The following is a 22,669-nucleotide window of genomic DNA, read 5'->3' as shown; positions in this document are numbered from 1 at the left end:
AATGCATGGTCAGAGCATAGTAACTAAACCTGATAACTGTTGTTATCAATTCATGATAGAAGATAAAGAAACGCTCCGAAAGGCACAGCATTTGCCAGGCATTAGGAACTATAACAAATGTAAGCACAAAAAGGAAAATATTTCTTTTAGGGACACTGTTTAAAGGTCCATGGTTTAATTATAAAAACCAAAAAGGTTTTAATAAAAAATGTGTTAAGTGGAGTATTAGGTGGACATTAAAATGGAATTCACAAAAAATTTACAGGATATTGGCAAAAATATATTTTGGGGAAAGCAAGATTCTAGATTATGCAATTAAAGTAATATCAGTTATTTAAATATACTATATAGTTACAGTCTAAGAAAATATGATTGGAAGAAAATATACACAAACACTGATGGTGAATTTCCTATTTAACATAATGCTTTCCTATATCCTTTTTGTATGAAGAGCATGTGTAACATTTAATTAGAAAAAATATTTATTAAAAAACCATACATTATTTAATAAGTTCTGAATCCTGGAGTCCAGAAATCACTAAAGTTCATAAGAAATTGACATTTTAAAATAGGTGTCACAAAATATGGCTGTCTTCCATACAATTAGTAGGTATATAAAACTTCATTTTATCTAGTTTGGCATCTCTAAATTATCTAAATATTTGTAGGAAAAAATACTCCTCAAGTGTTGGCTTCATATAGTCTCTGTTACTATTTTTAGATTATATACCCAAAACATCAAGCTTACCTTTCCTAGTTGGCTGACAAAGATTACGGAAAAGGCCTTTTACAAGAAAACTGACAAACACAAGATTAGAAGGCTCATGATAATGCAAATGTGATACAAGTCCAGCAAACCCCATCAGTTTACCTTCTTGATCTAAATAGCCCTAAAGAACAAAAATAATTTATTAGTTTGAGTCAACTCACCACAGACATGAACTAATAACGAACTGATTATCAGTTTAAAATAGTACTTAATGCCAATGTAAGAGAGATTGGTAATCATTACCTCGCCAAGTTTTGGTAATTATATCAAGTGTAAGAAATATTAGTCAATGGATAGGACCTTCTAAAGACTATAACTAATTTGGCATGATAAAAATTAAAGATAGTTCCATTCCTTTTCAAAAAAATAAAACAAACAAAAACAAAAACAAAGGGCAGCCATACCTGTTTCATAAGAAACTGCAAAGAAAACAAGAAGTAAAGTTTTAACATCTCCGTGACTCTGGGTTGTTTGAAGGACAACAATGAATGCTTTAGCACTGACAGCACCTTGAAAGAATAATTTACACCATGTTAGTTCTATGAAATTCATTTGTAAATAATAATATGGGTATATTGTAATTCAATTTTTTTTTCCTGTATATTAGGATGTTTTGACATCTTAAAAAAACTTCTCTGGCTGATGAGAGACTGCTCCTCCCAGTGCTGGCTAATTTCTAAACATAATAACAATTTGCCTAAAAGCATGCCTATCATAGGCAAACCAACCAATCCCAAGCATATACCCCTAACTACTTCCTTCAGTGACTCACATCCACAGAGTCAAAATTTCTTGTATCCTAAATCATCCCAGGGCCAGGTACCAGGCCACAAGAGGCCACCTGTACCGCCCACACAAAGCTCACTAGAATTATTCAAACCAGCCAATGCTAAACTGCTTATCCTGCCCTGTCTTGCTTTTCCTATAGAAACTCTGATAAAAGCAGGCACCCAAACCTTCCCGCTGCTCTTATCCTCTGCCTCCTGACCAGCCTGCTGTCTTTTGTACAGAGTCCTGCAGAGAGTGCCGTGGTTCCTGTCGTTAACACTTACAGTACTTTATTTTCCTGAGCTCCACCTCTGACTCCTCTTGTGGCTGCACCTGACTGACCATCACACAAAAGAATACAAAACAACAGGATAGGTATTACCGAAGACTCAGTCACATTTCATATTGTTTGCTTTACCATCTTCTGGCATGGTGCATCCTTCTTTTAACAACCAGAACGTATCAAACAGAATCATCAGAAATGAAACGTACTGCCAAATAATCTGACAATAAATGTGAATCCAGTTTAAGAGTTTACAGCTCTTGGTTTGTTCTGCGAGAAAACAAGATATGCTGTGGCACGTCCTGCAGTACTGTTGCAAAAATAATGGAACTATCTTGATTAGAACCGAAGTAGTAAAAAGATTGCTTGGTTTCCAATATAAAACAGCATTGAGGTAGCAGTTCAGATATCTTTTATGTGCCCACTAAAATGTCTATGAGGTTCCAACAAAAGGAAAACTTCCCAACATCACCAAAATTTAAGCCTGGCCACCATTAAGCCTGAGAGCTTATAGAACCTAGGAAGAATCTGCAATCATTTTAAGGCCAGTGGATTCTGTGAAAAGAAGGGGGTGGGGGGAACGTAGAGAGGAGAGAAAGAAGGGAGAAAGGAAGGGAGGTATAGTGGACATCACCTTTACTCTAGGACAATTCTTTCTCAGGGTGCCAAAAATGCCCTTCCTGCTACCTCTTCTGTTGCTCTACATTTAGAATTAGATGGCAATAGCAAGAAAACAGCAGACGACTAAGAGGGTGAGCAATTCATGGTGGTTCACTGTAATCTTAGAGATGTAGACACATAACTAAAGTCTGATTAGGACAGTAAGGACTCTGACAGCAATGCATAATGTAGTTTGGAGTGGTGAATGACATCCACGTGATCAATGTGGCAGCGAGACTGGCAGGAATAGATCAATAAACTTTCAGTCCAGAAAAGCTACATAAGTTAAAAATCTACTAAATACTGACATTTGGGCCAAAAGCCATTCACCTAGCTTCAGATTTAAAAGGGTATTTGGGGGGCGCCTGGGTGGCGCAGTCGGTTAAGCGTCCGACTTCAGCCAGGTCACGATCTCGCGGTCCGTGAGTTGGAGCCCCGCGTCAGGCTCTGGGCTGATGGCCCGGAGCCTGGAGCCTGTTTCCGATTCTGTGTCTCCCTCTCTCTCTGCCCCTCCCCCGTTCATGCTCTGTCTCTCTCTATCCCAAAAATAAATAAAAAAACGTTGAAAAAAAAATTAAAAAAAAAATAAATAAATAAATTAAAAAAAAAAATAAAAGGGTATTTGGGGGTGCGTGGGTGGCTGAGTCGGTTAAGCAGCCCACTCTTGATTTCGGTTCAGGTCATGATCTCACAGTGGTGAGATCGAGGCCCACATTGGGCTCCGTGCTGGGCATGGAGCCTGCTTAAGATTCTCTTCTCCCTCTTCTTCTGCCCCTCCCCTGCCAACACTCTAAATAAATAAATAGATAGATAGATAGATAGATAGATATTTGAATAGCAATTAGGTGGTGAGAGAGAAGCCAGAGTAAAATCATGTATTTTATTCCTTGGCAATCCATAAGATTTATTTCTTTTTTCTTTTCCTGAAATTTATTGTCAAATTGGTTTCCATACAACACCCAGTGCTCATCCCAACAGGTGCCCTCCTCAATGCCCATCACCCACTTTCCTCTCCCTCCCACCCCCCCATCAACCCTCAGTTTATTCTCAGTTTTTAAGAGTCTCTTATGGTTTGCCTCCCTCCCTAACTTTTTTTTCCCTTCCCCTCCCCCATGATCTTCTGTTAAGTTTCTCAGGATCCACATAAGAGTGAAAACATATGGTATCTGTCTTTCTCTGTATGACTTATTTCACTTAGCATAACACTCTCCAGTTCCAACCACGTTGCTACAAAAGTCTATATTTCATTCCTTCTCATTGCCAAGTAGTATTCCATTGTACATATAACCACAATTTCCTTTATCCATTCATCAGTTGATGGACATTTAGGCTCTTCCCATAAGATTGAAACAAACATACCTGCATTCAAAAGTGACAAAAACCCACAATAGATCAACTCTTTATAAGAAAATTGATCATCTTTCTAAAATTATTGTCATGCTAACAATACTTATTAAATGTGTGCACAAGCTGAGGTGCCTGGATGGCTCAGGCAGTTAAGCCTCTGACTTTGGCTCAGGTCATGATGTCACAGCTCATCGGTTCAAGCCCCATATCGGGCTCTGTGCTGACAGCTCAGAGCCTGGAGCCTACTTCGGATTCTGTGTCTCCCTCTGTCTCTACCCCTCCCCTGCTCATGCTCTGTCTCTCAAAAATAAATAAGAATTAAAAATAAATAAATAAATAAATAAATAAATAAATGTCTGCACAGAAATTAGGACAAACGTCTTTAGCCACAGGGTAAATGAGAAAATTTCAATGAGAAATATAGAGAAAACAAATAAAAACATGAGAGAGAGAGAGAGAGAGAGAAAGAGAGAGAGAGATTTGATGCTATATAAAAAGAGATATATGCTATCTATAAATGAATAAGGATCACAGTGGAGCAGACAGGAGATACATTTACAATTTAGAAGGGGTGGTAACAGTAGTCTTCACTGAGAGTAATGTTAGAACAAAAACTTGAATAAGGTAAAGCAGGGAGACTATGCACGCAAAGTCATGGTCCTCAGACTGTAATGTACCTGAAGTATCTATGGAGCAGTAGTGGGCTCATGTGGGGGGGAAGAGAAGGGTGAGGTCAACAAGAAAATCAGGGACCAGGTTCCGTAGAACCATCAGGAAAACACTGGTTCTTACTCTTAAACAAAACCAAACAACAACAAAAAGGTACCATAAAGGAAAAAAAGGTCGACCTATAAAAATTGTTTTCTTCATGCAGCAACAAAATTTTTTGAAAAATTATTTGGCATCCTCGGATGTCCTAAGACAAGACTGCTACAAGACAAGGCACAACAACATAAAGTAAGTGGACAATTATAAACTGACATTTAAAAAAATAATATTTTATTAAAATGTGAAAGAGTGACATAAGAAATAGTGAAGAATTTCAGGAGAACTAAAATTCCATAGCAGATTTAATATCCACATGTGTATTACTAAAGAGCAGAACTGAAACTCTGGAGAGCAGCATTATCAATGTGAAAGATAAATTTCACATGATTTATCATAATGAAGAAAAACATAGCATTAGAGAACCAAAAAAGGATTTTTGATTTAAAAATTAAACCTTTTCCTGAAAAAGTTGAACAAATTAAAACAGAAGCAAATATCAAAGATCTAATTTAAGAAACCTCTTTTGCATTCCAAAACTACTTGAGCATTGCACAATGCAAATACATTTAGCAATACTGAATTGCACACTTAAAAATGGTTAAGATGATACATTTTACGTTATTTGTATTTTACCACAATTTAAAAAATCTGAACATGAAGGGGAGCCTGGGTTGCTCAGTCAATTAAGCGTCCGACTCTTGTTTTCGGCTCAGGTCATGATTTTGGGGTTCGTGAGTTTGTGCCCCTCATTAGGCTCCATGCTGACAATGCAGAGCCTGCTGGGGATTCTGTCTCCCTCTCTCTCTCTGCCCATCCCCTGTTCGCTCTCTATCCTTCTTTCTCAAAATAAATAGATAAACATTAAAATTGTTTTTTAAACCTGAACATAAAGTTTCAAAGCTCTTAACATTTAATAACAAAAACATCACTTTAAAAACTGATTCACTGGGGCGCCTGGGTGGCACAGTCGGTTAAGCGTCCGACTTCAGCCAGGTCGCGATCTCGCGGTCCGTGAGTTCGAGCCCCGCGTCGGGCTCTGGGCTGACGGCTCAGAGCCTGGAGCCTGCTTCTGATTCTGTGTCTCCCTCTCTCTCTGCCCCTCCCCCGTTCATGCTCTGTCTCTCTCTGTCCCAAAAATAAATAAAAAACGTTGAAAAAAAAATTAAAAAAAAAAAAAATAAAAACTGATTCACAGAACAGAAAATCTTGAGGAAAAGAATTTGAAACATAAGGATTTTTTTAAATATTCATATAATTACATAGACAGAAAAAATCAAACTAACTACAAGAAAACAGGAATTAGCATGGCTCCACTAGGGGAGACGAAAAAAATCTACTCCTCTGTAACAGTAAATGCCAGAAGAAAAGAAGCTATCTTAGTTTGATGTGATGAGTAAAGAGAATATTCTAAGAATTTTATGTCCACATTTGAGCCTTTTATGTATAAAGATTAGATAGATCTTCTCAAATATGCCAAGGCAAAGAAAATAAACCAATTCAATAAACTTTCTAAAAAATATTTTTAAAAGGTTACTAAAAATGTGTTTTTCTTTCCTACACAGAAGTAACAATTAAGAATGCAGAAATGGGGAAGTTTTGGTCTAAAATGATATATGTCTGCTTTGTAAGACCATCAACAACACAAGAGCCAACTCATCACAGAAGTCCTAAAAGAACCCTCACATTGACAAACACATTGACAAACACTGATTTCATTGGGCATATACAAAAACAGGGAAGAATGGGTGTCTTTAACAATGCATCTTCATAAGGATGAAAATCAAATTGGTTTAATTATGAATTTTAAACCTCTCATTGTGGCACTGGACTTAAAATATTTACCTGAGCAAATAAACTTCAGGAAAAGTTTACAACCATATTCTGAAGTCCAATTAAATATATCAGTATTTGAAACCAAATGCATACCTATGCCAAAATACCAAAATGATAATATCACTCACTGTCTTTGGATGATAAAACCTTTTCCTTCTTTCAACCTTTTGCATTATCTAAATATTCCTTGATGACTTAGGGTTACTATTTTTTTTACAAAAAAAAATTAACTTTTATTATGAAATGATAACAACGAATCCTGTTCCTTTTGAAAACCAGAATCTAACCCACATCTTTTAAAATCTATAGGCAGCACACTTAGTACTGTAGGATAATGCTGATCACACATGAAAAAGGTAATCTTTAATTCCATATGTCCATCCAGCCATGAATTCTATAATTGATAGAGGAGACAAATAAAACTAATTATTATTCTCCCATTCCACTCCCAACCTTATACTATTTAAGACACTGCAAAACATAAAAAAAACTGATGAAACAGAAGAGTTACTGCTACAGACTTCTAATCAAGAGCAAACCAATCACAGCGCAGCTAGTAATGAAGACAATACCTCAGAAAATGTCAAGCACGGTACCTTTGCCTTAGCATCTTCTGGGTCATCTCCCTTGGAAGCCAGCAGCATGAGTCGCAGGACCAGGGTTATGCTGAGAGGAAACTGTCCTCTCAGTTCAGGAACATTGGATTTAATGAGTTTTCCTATCTTGGGCAATGGAATATCAAAGAAATATACATCTCCCATCAGGTCTTGACCTCGTCTTCCAGCACGTCCAGACATCTGGAAACAAAATTACAAAGTAAAACCTCCCCGAAAGATGGCAGAGTAGGAGGAGCACCCTGACCTTGTCTCATCTCTTAAACACAGCTAGATCAACATCAAATCATCTGAACACCTAGGAAATCAATCTGAGGATTAAGAGATCAATCCGCATAATTTGAGGGAGAGAACATGGCAGGTACGCAACGTGGAGAAGTGAATTGGGGGAGAGAAAAGCCACCGTGCCCCAGAGAGGAGGGAGCCCTTTTCACAGAGGAGAAAAAGAGAAGGAGACAGGGAGCAGAGAGTATCAGGTTCACAAAAGAAAATCACTACCCGTGAAAAGTAGCCAGAGAGAAAGAATGGGGGGGAACAGGAGTGAAAACATACACACAGGAGTGCACAAGAAAATCATTCCCCAAAACCACTGACAGGGAAAAAGGAGAGGGTTTCAATACCACCGTTTTTTTTTATAAACAGCAGAGTAGAGAGTCTGAAGTTCAGGAGGTTGGCACCTGCTGGTGCTCCAGTGAGGAAGCAGGGTGGAGCCCAGGGAGAAAGGAGAAGTGATTTCCTTACACAGAGTGCATTTGGTAGAGGTGATACAGCCTCTCCATGGGCAAAAGATCTGGTGGGTGCCACTGAGCTGCCTCATGGCCTGTATAGGAACAAAGACTCTGGCTGAGGGCAGCAAACCCCGGCATCAGCTGTGTGTTGTGATTTACCATAAACTTCAAGCTGCTGCTGCTGTGTGGTTATGCAACTGTTTTATGGGGTAAGCCGAGCCTGGCCATAGCACAGCGAGACCCTCTCTTACAGTATAAGCGTAGGTTGAGCCCCAGAAGTCTCTGAAGTGTATGATTTTGAAACACAGCCACAGCTGAGACAAAACAGAGGAGAGCTATACCACCTGACAGGTGGACAGCTCAGACACAGACAGGGTGAAGGTAGGGATCTGACAGAAGCTGGAGACACAGGAGGAATGATTATTTATGTGTCTGGGAGGGTGTGAACTTCCCACTCCAGAGACTAGAGAATGGGGCAAAGCCATTTTCACAAATAGCCCACCAGCATTGGTTGACTTCAGTGAGCTAAACTGTGCCACTGGGTAGAGAATGGAGGTGTTACACCAAGCCCCACCCCCGCACCCTCCAGGCACATCTCCATTTAGGCAAATCCGCCTAAGAATTAGAGCAGCAGGCCCTTCCCCAAGAAGACCAATAATGATCCAATAAAAAGATGTACAGTATAAGAATGGATAAAAATAAAGAAGACCCATCTATATGCTGCCTACAGGAGACTCATTTTAGACTAAAGACACTGGCAGCTTGAAAGTGAGGGTATGGAGAACCATATATCAGGCTAATGGATGCCAAAATAAAGCTAGAGTAGCCATACTTATATCAGACAAACTAAATTTTAAAACAGACTGTAACAAGAGATGAAGAAGGGCATTATATCATAATTAAGGGGTCTATACACCAAGAAGATCTAACAATTGTAAATTTTGTGCTCCCAACATGAAAGTACCCAAATATACCAATCAATTAATCACAAACATAAAGAAACACACTGACAATAATATGATAACAGTAGGGAACTTTAACACCCCACTTATAGCAATAGACAGATTACCTAGGCAGAAGATCAACAAGGAAACAATGGCTTTGGATGATTCACTGAACCAGATGGATTTAACAGATATATTCAGAACATTCCATCCTAAAACAGAATACAAATTCTTTTCGAGTGCACATGGAACATTCTCCAGAATAGATCACATACTAGGTCACAAATCAGCCTCAACAAGTACAAAAAAACTGAGATTATACCATGCATATTTTCAGACCACAACGCTTTGAAACTGGAAGTCAACCACAAGAAAAAATTTGGGAAGACCACAAATACATGGAGATTAAAGAACATCCAACTAAACAATGAATGGGTTATCCAGAAAATTAAAGGGGAAATTATAAAGTACATGGAAGCAAATGAAAATAAAACCATGACAGTCTAAAACCTTTGGGATACAGCAAAGGCATTCCTGTGAGGGAAGTATACTGCAATATGGGTCTACCACAAGAAGTAAGAAGGTCTCAAACACACAACCTAAACTTACATCTAATGGAGCTAGAAAAGGAACAGCAAATAAAGCAATAAAGTGTAAAGTTAGCAGAAGAATGGAAATAATAAAGACTAGAGCAAAAATAAATGATATGGAAACAAACAAAAAGAACACCTAGTAGAACAGATCAATGAAACTAAGAGCTAATTCTTCAAAAGAATTAGTAAAACTGACAAGCCCCTAGCTAGACTTATCAGAAAGAAGAGGGAAAGGACCCAAATAAATAAAATCACAAATGAAAGGTGAGAGATCACAATCAACACCACAGAAATACAAACAATGATAAGAGAATACTATGAAAAAATTATATGCCAACAAACTGGGCAATCTAGAAGAAATGGATAAATTCCTAGAAACATACAAACTACAAAATCTGAAACAGAAAGAAATAGAACAGACCCATAACAGCAAAGAAATTGAAATAGCAGTCAAAAAATCCAAACAAAAGTCTAGGGCCAGATGGCTTCCCCGGGGAATTCTAGCAGCAGACATTTAAAGCAGAGTTAATACCTATTTTCTCAAACTGTTCCAAAAAATTGAAATGGAAGGAAAACTTCCACACTCATTCTATGAAGCGAGTATTAACTTGATTCCAAAAACCAGACAAAGACCCCACTGAAAAGGAGAATTATAAGCCAATATCCCTGATGAAAATGGATGCAGAAATTCTCAGCAAGATGCTAGCAAATCAAATCCAACAGGACACAAAAAGAATTATTCACCACGGTCAAGTGGGATTTATTTCTGGGCTGCAGGGGTGGTTCAATATTTGCAAATCAATCAATATGATACAACACATTAATAAAAGAAAGGATAAGAACCCTATGATCCTTTCAATAGATGTAGAAAAAACATTTGACAAAATACTGCATCCATTCTGTTTTTTTCTTTTTTACAGCATCCATTCTTGATAAATACACTTAACAAAGTAGGTATAGATGTAACATATATCAACATCATAAAGGACATAAATGAAAGACCCATGCGTAATATCCTCAATGGGGAAAAACTGAGAGCCTTTCTCCTATAGTCAGGAACAAGACAAGGATGTCCACTCTCACCATTACAATTTAACATAGTACTGGAAATCTTAGCCTCAGCAACCAGACAACAAAAAGAAATAAAAGGCATCCAAATTGGTAGGGAAGAAGTCAAACTTTCACTATTTGCAGATGACATGATACTCTATGTAGAAAGCTGAAAGTCTCCACCAAAAAATTGCTAGAACTAATACATGAATTCAGCAAAGTCACAGGATATAAAACCAACATACAGAATTATTTTGCATTTCTATACACCAATAACAAAGCAACAGAAAAATAAATCAAGGAATTTATCCCATTTGCAATTACACCAAAAACAATGAGATACCTAGGAATAAACCCAACCAAAGAGGTAAAAGATCTATACTCTGAAAACTATACAACACTTATAAAAGACATTGAAGAGGATATAAAGAAATGGAAAAGCATTCCATGCTTATGGACTGGAAAAACATTGTTAAAATGTCTATACATTTTATGCAGTCTACACATTTAATCCAATCCCCATCAAAATATTGCCAGCATTTTTCACAGAGCTAGAACAATCCTAAAATTTGTATGGAACCACAAATGACCCTGAATAGCCAAAGCAATCCTGAAAAAGAAAACCAAAACTGAAAGCATCACAAATCTGGATTTTAAGCTATCTTTTAAAGGTAGTCGTTAAGACAATATGATCATTAACTCCATTTTACAATGTAGAAATAAGGACAGGGGGAGTAGAAGAAACTTGTCTATAGTTAAACACCAGAAAGTGAAAGGTCCTGAATTCACACCCTGGTAATTGGATTCCCAAGTTCAATTTCTGAAATATTATAACACCCTTGCTCCAGAACCCTAACTCTGTGATTCCCAAAGATGATGTGGGAGAGGAGAGTTCATGCAGACACAGGAGCAGGAGAAGAAATCAGGAGAACGGGGGTAGAGGTTAGTAAAGTGGTGGGAAATAACAGGGGTGTTATATTGGGTAGGAACAAAGTCTATAAGGGAATAGAAAGTAAGTGCTTAGAGGGGAAAAACTTGAATATTGGCTGATATATCGAAATTTGATGCCACTGGCAGAAAGAATCATCAAATGTTCCTGAGTATGGAAGCCTATAAAGACAAACTATACTGTGTGCGGGGCATAGGAGAGTAAGGAGAATCGAAAATCTAGAGAACTGTTTTTTTTTTTTTTTTTTTTTTTATTTTTTAATATATGAAATTTACTGTCAAATTGGTTTCCATACAACACCCAGTGCTCATCCCAAAAGGTGCCTTCCTCAATACCCATCACCCACCCTGCCCTCCCTCCCACCCTGCCCTCCCTCCCACCCCCCATCAACCCTCAGTTTCTAGAGAACTGTTTTAATAATACAAAGCCAAGTGCCTGGGTGGCTCAGTCAGTTAAGCATCTGACTCTTGATTTCAGCTCAGTTCGTGATCTCATGGTTTGTGATATTGAGCCCTGCATCACTCTATGGAGCCCTGTGTCGGGCTCTGCACTATAGCGGGGAGCCTGCTTGGGATTCTCTCTCCCCTCTCACTGTCCCTTCCCCACTCTTTCTCTCTCTCTCTCAAAATAAATAAAGAAACATTTAAAAAATAATAATACAAGGCCAAGAATATATGATGAGAGATAGTGAAAACAGAAATTGTAAGGCAAAAATCAAATACCACTACATGTAGGTGAAAGCAGAAATTGCAAGGCAAAAATCGAATACCACTACATGTAGGAGAATAATGAAATGGGCTTGGTAAAAGATTGTGTATTGGGAGAAAAAAAGAGAGAAGTGTTAGCTCCAGAGGCAAAATCATATGCACAGGAAATGAATGAGTAAATGTTTATCCTGCACCTTTGATGTGTACCTTTTGTAGAAATTACTTCATTTAATTTTTACAAATGCTATGGGATAATAATTATTACCCCTATTTTGGAGATAGGAAAAAAGGATCAGGCGGGTCAGATATCTCACCTAAGGTCACATATCTGGTTAGTAATGGCCACACCATTCCTAGCTCACATGCTTTCCCCTATACCACAGCTAAAAATGACAGTCAGGCATGAATGAATGTCAAGGTGTGCTAGCACACAAATTGCAATATGTTTGTAAACTAACAGCTCACATTTTTTACTATTTTATGGTCCTATTTTCATGATGCAATAGTGAGTGTATGCATATTGAAATACCTGTCTGTAATTTAAAGCATCCAGGTAGACTGAGTTTTGAGCAAAAACCACAGATTTACAAGGCATGTTGATGCCTAAAGCAAGTGTCCCAGTAGCTGTCACCACCTAGAGAGAGAAAAAAAAATTATGTCGTAAAATAGCATTTCACTAGAATGCCATATAGTTACTGAAAGTCTTTGAAGTTCAGCCGAACCACAGTTGGAAAATGGTATTTTTCCAAGTGAACCAAGTGGCTAGAGATACTAGCCACGTTGGTAATCTTGTTATTTCACAAACACATCCAGTACATTCTCAGCCCAGGACCATACCAGTCACTGCTCTGCACGTAATATTCTTCTCCCAAATATTCACCTGGTTTGTTCAGTTCTATGCTCAAATGTCAAAGAGAAATTTCTGGTCTACCACACCCAGAATAACCACCCACACTATCCTACATTATTTCTCCTCATAGCATTAATGACTACTAGTATAATAGTAATAGTATTTGTTTATTTCTCCTATACCAGACTCCAAGCCCTATTCACCATTGTATCTCCACACTGAGAAGAATAAATGACAGGTGTTCAGTAACTATTTCTTAATAATAACTAAAAAGGGAATTTCCTTATGACACAGTAATAATACTTTTATAAACCCACTTGTGGGCAATTGCCTACTTCATCCACTATAACTTATTCGTGAAGTTTATTTCTTTGGAAAGAACATATTTTATAATACTAAAACAAAGTTTCATTTTTCCCTCTGAATTGCCTTGATAACTGACCAAACAAAGGGGTAGGATAAACTTTAAAGTTTCTTAAATGATCAACTTTTGCTCATTTTCTCATATAATGTTGGGTATTTTAAATGGCTTCTTTTTCTCTTTACATTGACTGTCATATATGCTACGGTTTATTTTTAATATTTAAGTATTTGGAATAATTTTCTCTATTTATTCTGTAACTGAATATATCTGTGACAATGAAAAACACATTTATTAAGAATTTTTCTAAAGTTCTTCAATTAAAAAAAGTGGGCAGAGTAAAAACATTAAATTTATGCTGTAACTAGAAAAAAACACCTTTTTAAAAATGTGTTCTTTATAACAAAGCTATCACTATTTCCATAGTGTCTTTTCTACAGTGATCCAATTATTCATTTATTAAAATAATAGTAATTAAGACACTACCACTTAACATATAGTATTTTAGACACAAGACATACTGATCAAAATAAGTGTGCCTATTTTCCTGAATTTATAATCCTGGAGAAAATTTTGTGTCCAGTTATTGGCTTTTAAAGCAAATAAATAGCTTATTATTAGTTAAGAGAGAAATTAAGCAAAGTTGTTAATGACATAGTTTTATTTTTATCCAGATTAAAAAAATTACCCTTTAATTTTTCTCAACATCTAGTTCAAGATTAAAAGATACTCCTTACAGTAGTACTCTCTCACTCTCTCCTCTCAACCCTCCTCCTCTTGCTCTGTCTCCCTCCCTCTCTCTCACTCTGTGTCTCTGTATCTCTGTGTCTCTTTCTCTCTCACACACACACAAATGTAATATCCATCATACAAAAATTTTAATATGGATAATTTTTAAAACTCACAGGCTATTTTTAAATATTACTCAAGATGTAAACAAAGAAATTATATAAATCCTCCTTGTGGGTTTATCCAGATTATCCCCATGCACCCTCATGGAACATACTAACTAAAACATAGTAAGGGTTGGTTTTCAAGCTATTTAAAGTAATCTTCCTCTTGTCCATTATTAGTGATAGGAGAGAGAGCATTTAGGAGTGACTCATTTAGGAATGATTCATTGCCAAGTTATGCAATGGGGCACTGAGGAAGCAATGCATTCTTGCTCTTATTTCAGCTATTAAATTGCGAAAAGATTTGCTCAAAATCCTATCATAAGCATCCTCCAAACCCAGGAAAGAATGTCTGTAGCCAAAATTATATGAACAGCTGACAAAATTCCCTAGATATTATAAATGAAACAGAAAGGGGTTGTTCCAAGATCATAATAGGTATGCTTCATTACAGAAATATTTAGAAAAGTATCTGTTTAGAGAATATTTTAATCTCTTGAAAAAGAGAAAAGCTAAATGATAAACTTCAAACCCCCTCCCTCAATTAAATGAGATGGAAGAATATGCAGTGACATTATGGGCTATTTAAAAAAAGATATAATTAGATGAGAAAAAAGTGGTCCATTTTTCATGGACACTCACTTTCCTACACACATAGCTTCACTTTTTGGAATGAAAACATTTACCTACCCTAATAAATCCTTTCCGAAAAAGAATCTCAACTAACTGTTTTTCTTTGAAGTTTAAAGAGCTGTGATGATATCCAATACCCCTTCTTGCCAAAGCCTTCAGTTCTTCACCTTTTCTTGTGAATTTTACTCGATCAAACACCATCTGCAAAGTCTGAAAGAAGCAAGAGTGTTAGGGATTTTGATCATTTCTTATCTAAGTTTAATTTAAATGAAAATAAAATAGTTAAATGAAAATAACAGTCATACTATGCAGTCGTTTGACGAAACGAAGCAAGTGCTTGAAATGGACTCTATGTGAGTACAAACAACATTTTATGGCAGCAGCAGTAACTATAGGAAATATTCCAAACTCTTGAACAGACTGTCTCTCACTTTCTCACCCCACTACACAGGTGAAAAGTCCTGACAACACAGTAGATAAAACACCCAGAGGAAGTGTGAGTGCATGACCTGAGGGAGCCTTGCAAGCTCTCTCCAGGGAGAAAGAGAAACTTCTCCAGAATGGCCGGGCAGGTTCCTCACCCCATATGGTGGGGGAGTGCTTACTTCTCACTGCAAATCCATCACAAATGGCCTTAAAAATGTCAATTCCCTAAGAAGGAAATCCACTTGTGTAGAGTTTATATGTACAAAGATAAATACTGCTTATGAGAGGGAGAAAAAGAAAAACAAAAAACAAAAAAACAAAAACAACCTAAGTGTCCAAAAGCCAAAGACACTTCAGTTGTATAGTCATCCATGCAATGGAATATTGAGAAGGAATTCAAATGATGATGTAAATTCATGGTTATTAAAAAAAGAGAGAGACCATGAAGTTTACAAAAAAAAAAAAAAAAAAAAGAAAAAGAAAGGTATATAATAGAACTGTGTGTGTAGGCGCCTGGGTGGCTCAGCCAGTTAAGCATCCACAACTCTTGGTTTTGGCTCAGGTCACGATCTCACGGTTTCATGGGTACAAGCCCCACGTCGGGCTCTGCACTGACAGCGTGCAGCCTGCTTGGGATTCTCTCTCTCCCCCTCTCACTGCTCCTCCCCACTCACCCTGTCTCTGTCTCTCTCAAAATAAATAAACTTTAAAAGAAAAAAAAAGACCTGTGTGTGTGTGTGTGTGTGTGTGTGTGTAGTCACAAATGAAAGGTTCATCCAGAAGATAAGTGATTACCTCTGGTTGATGGCATTGCTTTTATTGTTATACTAATTTGTATTTTCAAATTCATCTACCTTAAGCATGAATTATTTGCATTAAAAAAGGGTTTTTTTGTTAATATATATTTTTATTTATTATTTTTTTATTTTTATTTTATTTTTTTAATATGTGAAATTTATTGTCAAATTGGTTTCCATACAACACCCAGTGCTCATCCCAAAAGATGCCCTCTTCAATGCCCATCACCTACCCTCCCCTCCCTCCCACCCCCCATCAACCCTCAGTTTGTTCTCAGTTTTTAACAGTCTCTTATGCTTTGGCTCTCTCCCACTCTAACCTCTTTTTTTTTTCTTCCTTCCCCTCCCCCATGGGTTTCTGTTAAGTTTCTCAGGATCCACATAAGAGTGAAACCATATGGTATCTGTCTTTCTCTGTATGGCTTATTTCACTTAGCATCACACTCTCCAGTTCCATCCACGTTGCTACAAAAGGCCATATTTCATTCTTTCTCATTGCCACGTAGTATTCCATTATGTATATAAACCACAATTTCTTTATCCATTCATCAGTGGATGGACATTTAGGCTCTTCCATAATTTGGCTATTGTTGAGAGTGCTGCTATAAACACTGGGGTACAAGTGCCCCTATGCATCAGTACTCCTGTATCCCTTGGGTCAATTCCCAGCAGTAGCACTTGTACCCCAATGTTTATAAAAAAAGTTTTAATGAAAAAATTGACATACCACTTTTAGATATAACAATGTCTTTTTAGTGGTATGTTTTAACTACAATATACAAAGCTTCTGATTTTGACAAATTCTGTGTACATTATTTAAAGAGCAATGAACCATATGTACCCAAATATTCAAATGAAGCATGTGGGGTTGAAGTCTAGAATTCAGGCTGCAAAAACCCTTTTTGTGAAAGAAAAAATAATAAAAGGGCAGATTGTTAACAAACAAGAAATAATCTATAAATCCTGATCTTATCCTTTTTAGACATGCTCTGCAAAGCCCTCAAGAGTTATGTGTAACTGGAAGTCCACACACAGAGATTTCTATTCTCGTAGAGATTGCATTTAGTTATTGCATTCACTACTGTCTATAACTGAGAAATAACAGCTGATGAGCGAAATCATTTCCTGGAGGAGCATTTCATTCTAAGAGCTGACCTCTGTGTCTATTGCTTTTTGGTTAGCATAGGTACACTCCTGAGGGATTTCCAGGTTCTTCTCTAAAGTCCTGAGTAGATTAGTATGTTCAGCTTCATGTATTAGTCTTTGATCCATTTTTCTGGGATTTTTCTGGCTTTTCTCATCTCTGTGCATAAAAATAAATTTTAAGCAATGAATAGTCAGATTTGCTTACCATAGTGAGCCCATGACTTCCCAGACCCCCTCATCACCCAGACAGTCACTCCTATATACATCTGTACTATTTTGACTCAAACTTCCTCCTCTAATGCACTTCCTCATTAGCTTCTGGGCCTTGTGATCCCATAGCAAAAAAATTTCCCTGTACACCCATATTTTCCCTGAATGTTCCCTTACCTTCTTGCTACAAGTAGCCTTCTTACCACATCCAGTTCTCCCCAGAGGACTTTGATTCCTCTTGCTAAATTGGTGATCATTTTCTCTTTCTCATCTTTCATTACTCTAGGCTTGAAGGTAACGTGGGCATACCCCTTGCTCCACATTGCCAATTTCAGGCCATTCTCCTTTCCTTCTTGTAGTAGAGGATACAAGCTCTCTGAGTTTGGTTGGTAAGGAAGGGCTCTCAGTTACACTGTTCCCTGGAGAATTGTTCTCAACTGACAAGAGCTTCCTGGACAAGAGCTTACAACCTCTCCTCAGAGTGAGGAAGTTGCCCATAGCCAGTAATTGACTGACATGAAGTAAAAAAATCAGCCACCTTGACCCAAGTTGGGCAATTTTGTGATGCTCTCAGATCTCCCTATTGGATCAGGCTCAGGCAATGTTGCAGCAAGACCCATATCTATGCATATTTTCTTCACTTTCCCTTTTTATGCTTCCTTCACTTTCTTACAGGGCCCTCATGAGCTCAACCTTTCAATAAATCACTTACACCAATACCCTCCTTTCAGGGTACGCTACTAGGGAATCTTGCCTAAGATATGGCCGCATAAACCTTTGCCATGTCATCAGACTGTATTATCCATTACCTCTCAATGTAACAGCCTTTTACAGATACCCAGATCACTTACCCTTTCTTTGATTTTTTTTTTCAGTTTTCCCCTTAACTGTGAATATAAGACAACTCCAAATATGAGAAGATGAGCTCACGTGTAACCCATCACTAAGAGGTCTTACCTCCAGCTAACATAACCCTTAACTCAAGAATATAACTATGGAAAGGCCTGGCCCTAATGTTTGCAGAGCATGAGGCAGAGTACTAGTGGAGGCCCACATATTGTGGTTTAACTATTTATAAGTTTTAAATCAAGGTAACAAACTATCAAATAAAATACATTCTCTTCTCCTACTTTGACAAATATAACTCCATAACAATGCAGAATTTAAAAGGGTGAGAATGAGCTCCAGGTGGCCAAGTCCCCTAAGATCCACTGACACCTAATATTATTGGAATAGATACAAAGAGAGGAGGACCAGAGTAGTACTCTCCAAAACACAAGGACCAAGGCAGAGGCCCCCTCTCACTCTCCGTATAAATGATGGTGCTGAACAAAGTGTTAAAACATTCTTTGTATTTTTATAGTGTGAATGTTGGTCACTAATCCAATTTGAAATGATGTCTCCTAGTGCCCTGAAGAAAAGTTGTCTAAAGATCAGTACTAAAAAGGCTTATACTTCCTACACTGTCTCTGGGCTCTTCACCTTCCATTACTTCCAAGGAAATAATACAACAGGCAGAAAGAATAGAGGCAGAAAGTTCAGCAGCGAATTATAGCTTGCCCTAGAATTTGAGAACTCTGAATCAGAGAAGCTCTAAAATCTGTGTCAGCTTTGAAGAAGTATCTGCGTTTGATTGCTCAGACTTATTTAAAAATATTTATGAAATGACTATTACCTGTCAAGCAACATGCTGAGCACTAGAGATAAAAAGAGGGAAATACTAATAATGTAGGAAAAAGAAAGACAAGTGAAAATAACAGCAATACACTATAATTGATCTACTAATTATTAAAAGTGTAGCAAGAACACAGAAAAAAAGAGTACTAAATTCAACTGGAGAATTAGGGAAAGATTCAGAGAAGAGATAGCAAAATTATGAGTGTAAGCTTTGGGGGCAATCACAAAGGAGTGCAATTAGGCAGATGGGTCAGATCATGGAAAAACACAGATGCAGAAGAACAGGTCACGTAAGGAGAACCATACATACTGAATATTGCTGGAGGGGAGTGGTAGAAAGTAAAGCTGAAAAAGTTAGGGCAAAACCTAAAACCTGTTGGCATACCAACAACAGTCAAAAAATTTAGACTTTATCATCTAAGCAAGGAAAAAAGAATATTGAACATGGAATAATTTAACCAATTTGAATGTTAGCAAGGGCCATTGTTAGCTATACTGGAGAGTAGTGACCTCTCAGGCTCTGGAGTCTAAAAAGAAGACCACCTCTATCGTCATTCAAGGAAGACATAATGAGCATCTAAATCAGGCAGCAAGTAAAGCAGAGAGAATAATAGGGAGAGAATCTTGGACCTAGAGTTGTCAGGATTAGACATGAGAACAAGAAAGAGGAGTCAAAAATAAATTTCTACCAGGGCACCTGGGTGGCTTAGTCAGTTAAACACCAACTTCAGCTCAGATCATGATCTCATGGTCTGTGAGTTTGAGCCCCATGTCAGGCTCTGTGCCGACAGCTCAGAGCCTGGAGCCTGCTTCAGATTTTGCGTCTCCCTCTCTCTCTGCCCCGCCCCCGTCCCCCTCCCCCACTCATGCTCTGTCTCCCTCTGTCTCTGAAAAATGAATAAACCTTAAAAAAAATTTAAAAAAAATTCTACCAAGCATAAAATTGGCATTTCAATGCATTCTAAAACTCATCTTATATTCACTTATGTGACTGTGATGGTAAATCAGTGACACCTCCATGTTGTGACCCAAGACAACATGTGTTGATTTTGTTCTGAGAACTGAGAGCTGTAGTCACATATGCTTAGTTTGAGAGATGATTATGTCAGGTACATAATCCACCTATGCTCATAGGCTGTGGTCCTACCTCTCTGAAGTCCTAAATGAGACTCAACTATGCAACTGAGGAATACATATATAAATATTATGGCCACTTATCTTCACCTGATTCTCCCACCCAAATTTACACAATTGGCAAATAAGTCCAAGCAATAATTAGAACTTCTTTGTTGCACGTTCAAAGTATGTTTCCGACTGGACTTATGAAGTATTTTAACCTTTTTAGCCACTAATTTGTTTAGTTAAATACTTACATTGTCTTTTGTTTCTCGATGGATTTTTTAACTTTTCGAAGTTTGTTGGTCACATCATGGGCTTCTTTATCAGCTTTGAGAGACCTTTTTTCCGCTTGCTTTTGCTCCAGGGAAGTTCTCACGCTTAAAGCCCTCTCTTCTACATCTCCTAAGTTAAATCTACAAACAAATGAAAAGACTCCTTGCCTTGGAAACAATATCATTATCAAGATTCAAATAAATTTCCATCTACTGTTAACATCCTGACATATACTTGTCAAGTTTTTAATTCCACTAATCTTTAGGTCTACCTCCTAAACAGAATCAAAGGCCCTTAGCGTTCTGTGAATATATGTAAGTTCAGATTTCACAAATCTTCTGTGAATTTTAGAGACTCCTTTATTTTTCTCTTTGTTTTTTTCCCCAGTTTTATTGAAGTAAAATTGGCATGTGACATTGTATAAGTTTACAGTGTTCAGTAGGATGATTTCATACACGTGGATATCACAAAGTAATTACCATAATAAGGTTTGGTAACACGTCCATCACTTCACATAGTTACTTTTTGTGTGTTAGTGTGGTGAGAAGATTTAAGATCTACTCGTTTAGCTATTCTAAAGTACACAATACAGTATTGTTAGCTATAGTCACCATGTTGTACATTAGATTCCCAGAACTTAATCATATTATAAAAGTTAATTTATACCCTTTGACCAACATCTCTTCATTTCTCTCACCCGCTGTGTGCCCCCAGTCCGTGGCAACCACCAATCTACTCTGTTTGTATGGGTTCAGCTTTTTTAGATTCTATATATACAGTGAGATCATACAGTAAAAATTTGCTCTTAGGCAGTAATGGAGATAATCTCGGGCTCTCACCCTAACCTTCTGGATTGTAGTTACTTCTTTCCAGAAACCAGATAAACCTCAGGTGTTGCTGGCCTTTACAATCCAGAAATGTTTCCAGGCTCTGGGCTTTTTACCTTTTGAAACGTAAATACCTAGGGACCTGGTGGTCCAGACTTCCTGCTACTGTAGGACTTAAACTAGCAACCTAGTGCAGGTTGTAACGATTTGGCCCTTTCAGACCTGATATATTAACTAGGAAAATAGGTAAAAGACCAAATTCACATGGTATGTGAAGAGTAATATGTTTCTAGGGGAAGTAAAATTAAAAAAAAAAAAATTCCTTATCTTTACATCACATGCATTTCCCTGAGTCAGGAAGTTAGGACCTTTGATAAGAAGACTGAAATGTCCATGGAAGTTTTAATCTCCTCTCAATATTTTATTGGCAAAATGCTGCGGCTGGCAGTAGCCAATAGCCATCATTACTATACTAACCACAGCTTCTTACAGCAAATCGTAAGTTGGCTCTAATCAATAAAGCTTTCTAAATGTGAGGCAAAGAGTTTTTGTAAAGTCTTTAAAGAGCTAGCATGAAGAGAAAATCTTGTTAGCTATTGAAAAGTAAATAAATTGGCATACTGGTGAAGTAAAGATTTAAAAAAAAGGCAGTCTATACCACATGGCAGGAAATTTTATACAGTAGACAATGAAACAATAAAGTTAGTAAACACTTAGACCTGCTATTTTCAGACACTACTCTGTCTTATATATATTTACTCATTTTGTATTCACAATGATCCTATGAGGAAAGCACTGTTACTATCCTGGTTTCACTACTGAAAAAATGGACACATAAGTGATCTGCCCAAGACTCCACATTTGTATGTGGCTGAGTCTGGCCTCCAAGTCCATGTTCTTAATTATGCAATCATGTTGTTTCTCTTTTATATTAATGCAACTTACATGATCTAGGTGAACATCTGTATGAAATGACATCATTTTCATCACAGTACTTCACTGTTAAAAATCTAAATCACTTGGAAATAATTTTTTCCTCTCAAATCTCTCTGATAACCTATTTGAAATGAATGTGCTCATGACTGGATTTCAGCCAATAATACTGTGTAGTGCTACACTTAGGACTTTCATAATTTATTTGTATTTAATTCTCACCCCAACCCTATGCATTACTATTTTTCTCACCTTATTTTGCAAATGAGGAAACTAAGTTTGAAAGTCATCAGGTAGCTGTTTCGAAGTGCCATACTAATTGACAACAGAGGTAGGATCCAGACTTGAGCCTGACTGTGAAATGCATGTTTTTAAGCACACTGATACTGTCATTAACATTAAACATGCTTCACACTTTTTTTTTTCTAGAGACCAGACTGGAGACGTTGACAGGTACAACTATTATTTGAAAAGCTCTCAGATGCACAGATTGAGCCCTAAAGTATCCTGA

At 37.3% G+C, this 22,669-nt stretch overlaps 1 protein-coding gene across 1 annotated transcript in view; it reads right to left on the bottom strand.

Moving 5' to 3' along the window:
• LOC102953951 (DExD/H-box helicase 60) overlaps positions 1-22,669 on the bottom strand; it is a 182,791-nt gene that overhangs the window by 32,746 nt on the left and 127,376 nt on the right. The window contains exons 28-35 of the mRNA XM_042983654.1: positions 22,411-22,512; positions 20,380-20,538; positions 17,129-17,276; positions 14,808-14,960; positions 12,543-12,647; positions 7,025-7,225; positions 1,174-1,278; positions 749-890 (exon numbers count right to left, since the gene is read on the bottom strand). Coding sequence (XP_042839588.1) covers positions 749-890; positions 1,174-1,278; positions 7,025-7,225; positions 12,543-12,647; positions 14,808-14,960; positions 17,129-17,276; positions 20,380-20,538; positions 22,411-22,512 — 1,115 coding nt within the window. The remainder of the gene's footprint in view (positions 1-748; positions 891-1,173; positions 1,279-7,024; positions 7,226-12,542; positions 12,648-14,807; positions 14,961-17,128; positions 17,277-20,379; positions 20,539-22,410; positions 22,513-22,669) is intronic.

The sequence above is a fragment of the Panthera tigris genome, chromosome B1 (genome assembly GCF_018350195.1).
Source record: "Panthera tigris isolate Pti1 chromosome B1, P.tigris_Pti1_mat1.1, whole genome shotgun sequence".
Lineage (NCBI taxonomy): Eukaryota > Metazoa > Chordata > Mammalia > Carnivora > Felidae > Panthera > Panthera tigris.
The sequence above is the reverse complement of the archived record's forward strand: the minus strand, read 5'-3'. Positions and strand labels throughout refer to the sequence as shown.